The sequence below is a fragment of the Mesoplodon densirostris genome, chromosome 2, assembly GCF_025265405.1.
Source record: "Mesoplodon densirostris isolate mMesDen1 chromosome 2, mMesDen1 primary haplotype, whole genome shotgun sequence".
Taxonomy (NCBI): domain Eukaryota; kingdom Metazoa; phylum Chordata; class Mammalia; order Artiodactyla; family Ziphiidae; genus Mesoplodon; species Mesoplodon densirostris.
The window spans coordinates 155,006,768-155,018,993 of NC_082662.1; the positions used below are offsets into that span (position 1 = coordinate 155,006,768).

The following is a 12,226-nucleotide window of genomic DNA, read 5'->3' on the forward strand; positions in this document are numbered from 1 at the left end:
TTGGGGCTTCTCAGCCTCCAAAATCATGTGAGCCAATCCTTAAATTAAATCCCTTTACACATACACCCCCCCCAACACACACCCTGTTGGTTGCATTTCTGTGGAAAACCCTGAATAATACACGCTCCAGTCAAGATGCCACCCACAAATCAACCTCAACTGCACTTGACTAGGTCAGCGCGGCCCCGGCATTGCTGAGTCCAGTGGTCAAGTCTAATCTTCCCTGACCTTCTACCACATCAGCCATCCCTCTTCCTTAGAACGCTGCACTCACTTGGTCTCAGGACCCGACTCTCCTGGGTCTGCTCCTTCCTCGGACAGCCCTTTCTCCACCTCCCACACCTCTTCTCTGTCCCCCCTACACCCCTGGGGATTCTACTTCCACCTCCAAGCCCAGACCTCCCCACCCAACTCCAGAAGGGTGCATCCCATGACGTCCTCAGCATCTCGACTTGGACGCCCAAGACCAAACTCCTGATCCAGATGCAGATCCCAACATCTGTTCCTCAGGAACAGGAACAGGAATATTTTCAATAGCATCAAAAAGAATCAAAAATATTTTAGAATAAATTTAACCAAACAGGTGCAAGATGTGCACACTAAAAACTACAAAATATTTCTGAAAGAAATTTTAAAAGACCAAGACAAATGGAAAGATATTCTATATTCATGGCTTTAAAAACTTAATATTGTTAATATGGCAATACTATCCAAAGGGATTTACAGATTTAATGCAATTTCTATCAAAATCCCAACAGCACATTTTGCAGGAATTGAAAAGCCAATTTTAACCCTAATTTCATGGGCAACCAGATGTTTGCTCAAACAAACATCTATTGCAAATGTTCCTGTTCCTCCAGTGACCTTCCCCATCTCAGAGAAGAGTGATTTCATTCTTCCAGTTGCTCAGGCCAACAGCCTCGGACACCCGCATCTGATCTGTCAGCAGATCTCATTGGCACCACTCAAAATTACGCCAAGAACTGGACCACCCCTCGCCGCCTCCACCACTGCTTCCCCAGCTGAGGCCACCCTCTCCCCTTGCCCACAGCTCCCCTAAAGCATCCCCTGGCTGCAGCCCTTGCCCCACCGTCTATCCTCCACACAGTGACCCTGAGTCGGACCACCTCACTCCCCTGCTCAAAACCTTCCAGGGGCTCCCCTCTCACTCAGAGTAAAAGCCAAAGTCCCCTAACTGGCTTCTACGATCCTGCACCATCCGGCCTGCTTCTTGGGCTCGGAGCTCTTTCCCCAGATATCTACATGGCTCACTCCTGCATTTTCTAGAGGTTTCCCCTCAGATGTATCCTTCTCAGGGGGCAGTCCTTAACCACCTCCCCTGCACCCCACCCCAGCACTTCCTTTCCCTTCTCTAAAGCACTCATCTCCCATGGATGTACTGTGCATTTCGTTCATTTATCGTATTGTCTTTTCCCCTCTCTAGAAGGCGAGCTCCATGACAGCGGGGCTGGATCTGTTTGGTTCACCAGTGGACCCAGTGCCTGGAGCAGTGCCTGGCCCGGGATATGTGTTCAGTGACTATTTGGTCATACGTAGTGAATGACCCACTCCTACGGTATGCATTAATGCACAATTCCCCCATTTGTAGATGAGGAAACAAGTTCAGAGAGGGTAAGAAATGTGCCAGGGGCCTCACAGCCATAGACAGTGGAGCTGGGATTTGAACCCAATGTTCTTCCTTTCTCTGGGCCATTGACAGCAGTCAGTGGAAGCCAGCCCAGGGCCCACGCCAGCCTCCCATGTGTGGGAGCTGCCACAGTGTGGACTGTCCCGAGGAAACAAAATACCACACAACTTAATTTTATGCTTTAATTGCTTGGTGGTGATTTACTGCCGGCTGTATATTTTTTTCCCAGTTGACACTTCCCTCCATGTATTTCTTTTATCTATCACCACACTTGACAGGTAAGTCGCTGATATTTACTGTTACTGTATGTACCAATATTTCCAACATATATCACCACCACAGCCATGTCACGGCACACAGAGTTCTGCCCCAGAACGGTCAGCCTTCTCCAGACATAGACGGGGGCCATATCTGGAGAAGGCCTGACACCGGAGAATGTTAGAGCCTTAGAGAATACGGACACAGCTCCCCCATACACATACTCACACATAAAGCTCCCAGGCCCACCAGAACTGCCCCTCAGGCTCTGTTTTTTGTTTTTAATATAATGTTTTTCTTTTCAACAAGCATTCAATATTACTTTGAGATGAATACAATGGGAAAAGCTTTAGAACCAGTGACCTAGTCCAACCTCCTCATTTAACACAGAAGCAAACTGGGGAAGCCCAGAGAGGGTCAGGGGCTTACCCAAGGTCACACAGCCCAGTTAGTGGCAGAAAAAGGTCTACAGCCCAACTCTCCCTTCCCCCAGCCATCCTTCCCCACTTTCCCTGTTGGGGGGAGATTTGCTTCCCAAGAGGCAATGGGACGTGTAGGATCTGACCCTCTTCTACGAGAGTGCAGCCCATCTCTCTTAATTTTTGTGAACATGCATTAAGCAGTCAGTATGCACCGGGGGATTTCACGTGTGCTATTTCATTGAAAGCGCACAACAGCCCTTATCGGTAGCTGCTATTATTCCCTTTTCACAGATGGGACAGCCTGCCAGCTGGTCCAACAACATCGTCCCTCCTTCCCACTCCTCTCCTCTAGGCACCTAATCGGCTCTCCTTACTCCAGACTAATTCTTCTCTGCCAAGGTGTTAGCCCAGCTGTCACCAAATCACTCTGTGCAGAAGTGCCACCTGGGATGTTTGCTTAGAAGCAGAAAAGCCACCCCAGACTCCTGATTCTGGGCCCAGAACCCACACTTTTAACAAGCCCCACACGGATGACCCCAGTACAGCTGTGGCATGGACCATTCTTTGAGAAACCCTGCGTAATGGACGCTCTTGGCCCTCTCGCAGCATCTGCAGCTTGCTTGTTGATTCTTGAGCCCTTCAAGGCCTAAGGACTCATTCTCAACCGTGGTGCAGCAGACACGGGGACAGGCAGCAGCATGGACGTTCGGGGTCAGAGGCCCCATCCCACCCCCTCCCACCATACCCCCGGCCAGCCCGCTGCATGGACCCATGATGCCCGCCACAGGGTCCAAGGCTGGTCTGTGGCTTCTCCGAAAGTGGCGCTTCCAGGGGCACCAACAGACCCCAGGAGCCAGATCGACAAGTCAGAGACTGGATCTCCCTGGACCTTCGTGTGACCTCGGCCAGAGAATCAGCAGGAAACGTGGTGGAGCCAGGCCACGGGTTCCTGAGCACTGGGCTTGGGAGATTCAGGAGCCATGGGGGCAACGTGGCCAAAGATGGGCTGCAGCAGGAAGGCATAGACTGGCAGAGAGGGGATCGAGAGGGGAAGGACAGCCTATTAGAAAAGCTTCCAGCAGTGCAGAGGTGTGGTGACAGGGGACCGAGAGAGGAGAGAGGCAGTGGGAATGGAGAGAGAGGGCCTTTTGGAGGTGGGACCCCGTGTCTCGGTACCTGAATGGCTGGGGGTGGGAAGTAAAGGAGGCAGGAGGTTGAGCCCCAGTGATTAAGAGAACGGGACTTGCTGCTGCCAGCTGGCGTGTTTTAAGCTGACCCCCTCTCCCATTCCCAGGTCACCCCATCCCTCTTTGCCTGGGGACCATGTTCCCACAGCCCAGATGCCATCTGACTCCCAGGCTGATTTGCAACTATTTGGTTCCAAACAGATTCTCCCAAGGCAGAAAGGTCTCCAGTATGCAGGTTCCAGAGATGTCAGGAGGCCTTCACTGAGAGCCTGGGCTCTGGGAGGGTGGGCAGGCACCGCTGAGCGGGAGGCCTCCGGGGCAGGCAGACAGATAATCCGTGGACTCATCACCGCCTGATATACTGCCTCAGGTCCCAGGGGGAACTGCTCAGCTAAGTAATTGCTTCTGCCTTGATTACAGGCCTTTGCAAATGACTATGGGCCTGGTCCCACCAGTGTTTGAATCTTACAAATGTCCGCACACGCAGCTACTATCTGGACCACCTGGTCGTTACCTTAAGAGGTTTAATTTGCTTAGCGAGGGAATTAGACTATAAACTATTCGGAAATTATGGAAAGTCACACGTCAAAGAGACCCTCCCCTTGTGAGTTCTTCAAGCACATTTTGCTAGAGTGTGTGTGTGCATGTGTGTGTGTGTGTGTGTGTGTGTCCTAACAGGTGTGTGGTTATCAAAAATAACAAGTGGCTCAGCAAGAACCTGGCCCCAGACTGGACCACAACCAACCCCAGAACTGAAGTGGCCTCTTCCTGGGGCAACAGAGTACAAGCTACTAGAGGCGGCCACACAAGCACAGGCAGGACCCTCCTGCCAGAGCTGGGAACCCCGCTTTGGGAAGTGAAGGCTGAGGGCTGCGGTCACCGCCACAGAGCTCTGGACCACACAGAGAGGGATGGTCTCCTGTGGGGAAGACTCATGGCAGCTCCACACACCAAAAGGTGGACAGTTGTTCCAATCACCTGCCACTGCCACTGGACAGGCCCCACCTCCCTCCCCAGGACCCCTGTCTGGCCCAAGGCTTTTTGTAGCCTCTGCCCCAGGACCCTCCTTTTCTCTTTTTTTTTTCCTCCTCCCTACATAGATATGCCATCATGGCCTTAATAGGAATAGTTCCCAGTAATGATGGCTACTGAACACTTCATTTTACTCAGTCCTCATAGTAACTTTTGAAAAGTAGACATTTTTATTCCCATCCCTTTTTCGAGATGGGAGAGTGAGGCTCAGAGAGGTCTAATGTCCCAGATTCACAGAGCCTGCATTCAAACCCAGCACCTAGTCCCTCTTCAATGTCCACCTCGGAGAGAGGTTTCTGGGCCCTTATCGGCCCATCAGGCCCATATTGCCCAATGTCCTGTGGGCGTCTGCCCAGCTGAGGGATGGAGGCCCTGGTCACCGGAGTGACTGGCCCAAGGTCACTAACGAAGACCTGGCCAGAGCCAGCAAAACTACCCTGCAGCTGGGCCAAACTCAGAGCGAGCTGGAGCTGAAACAGGCTGTTCTGAACTGCGGGGATAAATCAGCAGCTCCCGGGCTCCCAAGGACACCGCTAACCTGCCCTTGGCTGACAGCCAGGCTGACTGCCTGGAGACTGACCGGCTGGGGGAGGGGACACAGCTCCCCAGTGACAACGGCGCAGCAGCCCTCCATCCCGCTGGGTCCCCGCAGTGCCGGGAAGGTGAGGGCCTCAGGGGCAGGGAGACACCCCCAGAGAAGCATGAAGTTTTAGACAGGACCCCCCAGGAGTGGCAGTCACCCCAGAACGCCTCCAACTCTTCCCCATGGCCCCCTCTGGCAGGCAGATGCCAGCACGCATACCTGGCGGCCAGGGCGTGGCTTGAAGCTCCCCACAAGCCTGGGATGTTCTTAAAGGCTGTGCTTTACCTTAAAAACGTACATGGGCTCTTGCGCTTTCTTTGATTCTATAGCTGTTTGTTTCATACTACAATAATCACTGGTTTGTTTCTCAAGTCTTCATGTAAATTGGCATGGCATCTTTGTCCCCGGCCCACTGCCATGTACCCTCTCCACCTGCCAGGCTACCCCTGCCTCCATCTGAGGAGTTCTAGGCCTCTAAAAGTCATCTCAGTGGGAAGGTCTCAAAGCTGGAGGGAGCAGCGGGCAGGAGAGGTCAGCTCAGGCCCAGCCCGAGGGAGAACTCTGCCAGCTGGTCCTCCATGACCGCAGGTCAGGTGAACACATCCAGGGCCAGAAACCCAGAGATACAGCACCTAGCATGAAGCACCCAGCAGTGCTAGACACAGTTTACACGCTATCTTCTTCCATTGGTGGCACAGTGGTTGGGGACGCGGGTTCGTGCCCCGGTCCGGGAAGATCCCACATGCCGCGGAGTGGCTGGGCCCGTGAGCCATGGCTGCTGAGCCCGTGCGTTCCAAAACTTTATTCCCTTATCTGTTAAGAGGTGACATTCTAACCCACAGAGTTGCATTTCATAGCAACTCTGTGGGTTAGAATGTCACCTCTTAACAGATAACGGAATGAGGTTTTCAGGAAGGCCTAGTCACTTGTTTGCTGACAAATAGCTGGTAAAACACAGGACAGGAATTCAATCAAGCTCCGTTTGGGTTCACCAGACCACTCTACTGATAAAATAACTCCCCTTTGCGAAATGCTACTGTGTACCAGGTCTTCTAAAGCAGCCAACATTAGCGTTCCCATTTTTCCTGCAGAGGACACTGGAGCTCAGAGATGTTAAGGAACTTGCCTAAGGACCCCAGCACCTGAACCAGTTCCTGGAGCAGAAAACCTGTTTTCACCACGCCTCAGAGTAAGGGAGCTGCTAGGCTCATCCCAGGACCGAATCAGTGATGTAAAGGGGGACCCGGAAGCCCAAATCCCAGACCCCTGCTCTCCCCAGGCTCTAGTCCGTTTGCAAGGAGCCAGGGATCCTCCACATGCTGGGTGCACAGTCCAGAAAAGACCTGCTCAGCAAATGCAACCCAAGGAGTGTTGGCTCCCTGGCTTGCGAGTCAAATTGTAATAATCTTAGAAGCACGCCGTGTTAGTCAGCTAAGCCTCTCCTCTCAGGCCCCAGAATGTTATTTCCTTTGGAGAAGCGGAGCCAAGGACCCAAGAGTCAAAGCAACAAACAACAGCAAAAATCCGCCAATGTTACTGAGTAAGACAGAGTTTAACAGCCTCCCCCTTCAAACAACATAACAACCACAGAGTACAACCTTCCGACAGTACTTCTTTCTGCCTGTGCACACACCAACATCGCCCTCTGCTGCCAGTCACCAGTATGACCATGTCTCACAGGCTGGAAGCTAGTGGGAGCCAACCTCCAGCTTTCCTCTCTGTCCCCCCACCCCACTTTTGGGGTATTACACACCTCCAGCGGGGCACTCCTCACATTACAGTCTTGGGTCACAAAGCTTCACACAGAATAAAAGATGCCCCTGGAATTGTGCAAAGCAGTGGCCCTGCCCCTTGTTATAGGCAAAGAGATTTAAAATATTGATCCTGGAACTTAGAACCACAGTGTTGATCGGTGAGGTCAGTGAATCCTGCCCTCTGCCTCCGAGCCGGGCTTTGGGGCAGATATCATAAAAGGACACTGCTTTTTCTTTTTTCTTTTTCCCTTCTACTTCAAGGAGCATAGAGAAGATGTCTCTGACCAGGCATCTTCCAAGTGCCACGGGCACAAGTGACGGGCAAATCCAAGTGCACGGCACCTGCTGGCCCTCTCTCGAGGCTGCTGGTGGTGACACCTGCAGCCTGGTGTGAGACGAGGATGGGACCTGGGCTGCCTGGGACTGCCCTCCCCGCCTGCCCCGCCTCTTGTTCTCTCTGCTCCCAGTGTCCCTCTGCACATGTGCCATCTGAAAGCTGGTGCCTGGTAACCTTTAATGAGCTGTAATGAGGAGCAGACCCACCCATTCTGTGACCAAATCACAGCCTGAGCCCGAGGTGGGCAGCAGGTCCCAAGACCCCTGTGGATGGGAGGTGAGGCCACTCTGACCGTAGACAATTCTCCCTCCCTGTCCTCACCGAGGACTGTGACTTGCTATACCAAACTGTACTGCAGATGTGCCTTCCTGTACCAAACAGCCATGGTCCCCAAAAGCTGGGTGAGGCCTGACTGCCTGTAAATCCATGTGGCCTCCCTAGGGCTTCAGAGGTGCCCGATCTTCGTGTCTGATTGCCCCTCCATTGGCAGTGGGGAGAATCACTTCAGGTTTAAACTTCTCTCCACCCGGCGGCCCCATCACAGAGTTAATGACCTGGTTTCAGCACTGAATATGCGGCCAGCTCCCCTGCTTTACAAGACGATCCAGTCCTGAGGGTGGGCTACTTTAGGAAGCAGAGCAGTGCTGTGGAAGGAAAAGAACTGGGGCTAAATAGCGGAGGCACCCTGGGCCTCTGACTCGCAGGACGCCAAGCCAGGTACGGAAGAAACTGGTCCCCACAGTGCGTGGTGAATTCGCTATGTAATCTACCCTCTGTTGCATCAAACCCAGCGATGGCCTGTGGGCAAGGCTCGGGGCCAGGTGCGTGGGGAAGACAGAAAATGAGGGACCAATAAGCCTTTCCTCCAGCCAACGGGGAAGATCAAACAGGTGCGTGAGGAATGAGCAAAGCAAGCAGCTCGCGCTGAGTCATCGGGAGAGACAAGGGGCAAGGTGGCCAGGCCACTGAGGGGCTGGACTCACCGTCATGGAAGGATGGGGAGACCTTGAGAGGGTGGACCTCATCCCTGGACGATGCAATAGCTGGGAAATGGGGCACCTTGCTGGGGGCATCGGGTACCCAAGGAAAGCAGTGAGCTGGATGGGAGGCTGGGCACAGGGTGGAAGGCTCTGGCGGCACAGTGCTTCTGGGATATTCTGTAGGCAGAGGGGGCCCTGCCGAAGGAGCTGGGGTCGGGGTGTCAGGAGCTGAGCTGTGGGGGGGACGCTGGTCTGGTGGGGAGGTGTGTGGGTGGGGAGATGAGTAGGGACATTACTGATAAGCAAGGCCATGGAGACAGGGGGCCAGGGAACGGCCTGGGTGAGTAATTGTCCCTTTTATTTCTGGTCTTGGGCTAATGGCTCCTAGGCCTGTGCTAATCCCTCCTCAGCCCATACCCTGGGCTCCTGCCGGGTCTAGAGCGACCCTCTTTCCTCACCACTACTTCTCCCAAACCCAAATCTACACTTCAGCTGCTGCCATCTCCCCTTCCCACACCCGGAGGCAGCCAGTCGAGGTCCAAACATCAGATAGGGCCCTAGGGCAAGGCCGGGGCTCGACGGAGCTTCTCTGGTGACAGAGCCCTAGGTCTGTGGTCCTGACAGGTCTTGCCTGAACCCCAGCCAGAATTCTGACCCAGGGACATCTCAGCACCTATCCTGTCCCCAGATGGGCAAAAAGGCAACGTGGCCTCTTGCTCGTCCCTGGAGCTCTCCGAGGATTTCCAAATAGGAGGATGATGCGCTGGCCCTGGAAGCAGGGACAGCTCAGCAAACCCCGCCAGCCAGGCCCACCCACCTACTTCCTCCTGCCCTCCTCCCCCAACACTCGATGACACTCGTCCCATCCAGGGGCCCATAAGAGCTGCCATGGTGCTTGGCCACGGCATCCATGAGGGAGGAAGGCAGAGGCAAACGTGTTGCTGAGAAAGGATGTGGGTAGAGGGGATGGAACCACGTAAATGCCTAAATAAAGACAGCGAGGCGAGGGTCAGAGGTGGGGAGAGCAAATCGGCTCATGTTGGACTAACCAAATTTGAGAATCCTCAGAAATTCCAATCACTTATTCCCCGCAGTTAAACCTTGGGGAGGATTTGTGAGAAATCACGTTCTGTATCAGGACTGGCACTTCTCCCTATTTTTCCTCCCTGTCTCCAGAAAACACATCCTCTGAAGGATGCACACCATCTCTCCAGGGCTTGTTCATTTGTGCCCAGTGTGTCCCGGTGCTGGCGAGCCTCCCGGCAGTCCCACCACACTCCATGCACCCGATGGGCCACCCACACTGGGCTCTGTGTCGCTGACAGACACCCCCCACCTCCTGCTCTTGGTTTTGCTGTTACCAGCTGGCCCACGTCATTTGAAGCATCAGCCTAAGTGCCTCAGGTAATAAATTCTTGGAGAGAAGTCTCAGACTAAATGCCATGGAAAATAAATTCTAGGAGATCCTCTCACTTTGACCTAAAGTTCCAACATGATTTGTTTCTGATGGACCCAACCCCAGAATGAAAAATCAAGGACAGTCTTAAGAGCTAACTCTCATGTATCAGGCAAGTATCCTAAGGAATTTATACATGTTGACTCATTCAAAACTAACAACCCTATTATTATCAGCCCCATTTTACAGATAAGCAAATGGAGACACAGAGAAGTTAAATAACTTGCCCAAGAGCACACTGCTAATAAGTGAGTTCAAACCCAGGCAGGGTCTGGGCTCTAAACCATCACACAAAACTGTCTCTTTGTCATATTTCCATTGAAGTTGATGACACTGTCTGAGCCTGGCTCAACCCCTACCAGGAGCAACACTTCTCTGAGACCCTAGGAGCAACCATAGAGATGCCTCTAGATTTGGGGCACAAAATTCAAAGTACCACTCTGAAAGCCGCAGGAATGATACAGTTAAGTACCCTGAGGCACCAACTCACTCACCAAGACAGAAAGAGCAACTCGTTCTAGGATTTGCAGGGATCCTTTGTCAGCCACCCTGGAGAAGTCTGGCTCTTGCCTCCTGCTGGCTCCCCACCCATGGCCCTTGCAGAGCTCAAGTGAGGCTGAAATTCTGGGCCTCAGGGGCTGATGGGGCCGGTGATCAAAAGGGGGCCCTCAATGAGGAGCAGCCTCTCAGCACCAGGATTCACTCACCCCACCCAGGGTGGACCCCCGCCCTCCCCATCCTGCCTTACTGAGAGCTTCCCCATCACTGCATGGGGGAGGCAGTTAGATCAGGACAAGGAGAGCAAGGTGCACCCCCCAGTTCTGACTTACTTGAAGAAGTCTTCCTTGCAGTAGACGCTCCCGGCCCTGGAGAAGCACCTGTCAGCTAGCTGCATCTGGCAGTCTGCACACTTGAGGCAGGAGCTGTGCCAGTGTCTGTCCAGGACCTTCAGGATGAACTTGTCCAGGATATGCTGGTTGCAGCCAGCACACTGGGGGATCTCTGTGGAGAGAGGAGAGAGAAGCAATGTAAGACTTCTGTACAGCACCACTAACCAGGTGCTGTTTGGATGCCTTCTCATTCTGCTTGTTTTGGGAAAGGACATAAGCCAAACCCTCAGGGCTGCCACATACAGTTGTACAGGTTGTACACTGCACAAAGGTGCCTGGTCAAAGGAGTAGGTTGGGACTGAAATCCAATCCATGCTTTGCTGGCCTGGCTTTGGGTGGCTTTGACCCAAAGGGGTTGCCTGTTTCTAAGAGCACCACAAGGCTAGCAGCATCAGCTAACTCCACTTTTGCCAGCTGCAATTCCACAGCCAATGGCCAGGAAGACCCAATAACACCCACCTTTATTTCTATGACATTTTCACTACTGGATAGAATCTGTGCTAAAAACCTCAGCCTCTAAAGTAAGCCCTGCCTAAGCAAGGACTGAGAGGTCATCTGGCATAAAAAGCAAATGATATGTTGGGGGTGGGTAGTGACCAAAGTCCATGCCTGAAGGTATTCCTGGAGAGAGAATCTCAGTATTTTTTTAAATTTAATTTTATTTATTTTTTTATACAGCAGGTTATTAGTCATCAATTTTATACACATCAGTGTATACATGTCAATCCCAATCGCCCAATTCATCACACCACCCCCCTTGGTGTCCATACGTTTGTTCTCTACATCTGTGTCTCAATTTCTGCTCTGCAAACCAGTTCCTCTGTACCATTTCTCTAGGTTCCACATATATGCATTAATATACGATATTTGTTTTTCTCTTTCTGACTTGCTTCACTCTGTATGACAGTCTCTAGATGCATCCACGTCTCTACAAATGACCCAATTTCGTTCCTTTTTATGGCTGAGTAATATTCCATTGTATATATGTGTCACCATCTTCTTTATCCATTCATCTGTCAATGGGCATGTAGGTTGCTTCCATGACCTGGCTATTGTAAATAGTGCTGCAATGAACATTGCGGTGCATGTGTCTTTTTGAATTATGGTTTTCTCTGGTTATATGCCCAGTAGTGGGATTGCTGGGTCATATGGTAATTCTATTTTTAGGTTTTTAAGGAACCTCCATACTATTCTCCATAGTAGCTGTATCAATTTACATTCCCACCAACAGTGCAAGAGGGTTCCCTTTTCTCCACACCCTCTCCAGCATTTGTTGTTTATAGATTTTCTGATGATGCCCATTCTAACTGGTATGAGGTGATATCTCATTGTAGTTTTGATTTGCATTTCTCTAATAGTTAGTGATGTTGAGCAGCTTTTCATATGCCTCTTGGCCACCTGTATGTCTTCTCTGGAGAAATGTCTATTTAGGTCTTCTGTCCATTTTTGGATTGGGTTGTTTTTTTTTAAATATTGAGGTGCATGAGCTGTTTATATATTTTGGAGATTAATCCTTTGTCCATTGGAGAAGCTCACTATTTTGAGAGTCTCCTGAGAGAGAATCTCAGCATTTTAATGAAATGCAAAAGATACCATCGATCAACATACCCAACTAATATGCCTTCATGTACTGCAGACAGGAAAACTAGAAACTGCTTTTCCAGATTCCCTTGCAGCTT

General features: G+C 51.7%; 1 protein-coding gene across 1 annotated transcript in view; it reads right to left on the reverse strand.

Annotated features, from left to right (window-relative positions):
* Positions 1 to 12,226, reverse strand: part of LHX4 (LIM homeobox 4) — a 42,547-nt gene that overhangs the window by 14,125 nt on the left and 16,196 nt on the right. The window contains exon 2 of the mRNA XM_060088534.1: positions 10,488 to 10,659. Within this exon, the coding sequence (XP_059944517.1) occupies positions 10,488 to 10,659 (172 nt within the window). The remainder of the gene's footprint in view (positions 1 to 10,487; positions 10,660 to 12,226) is intronic.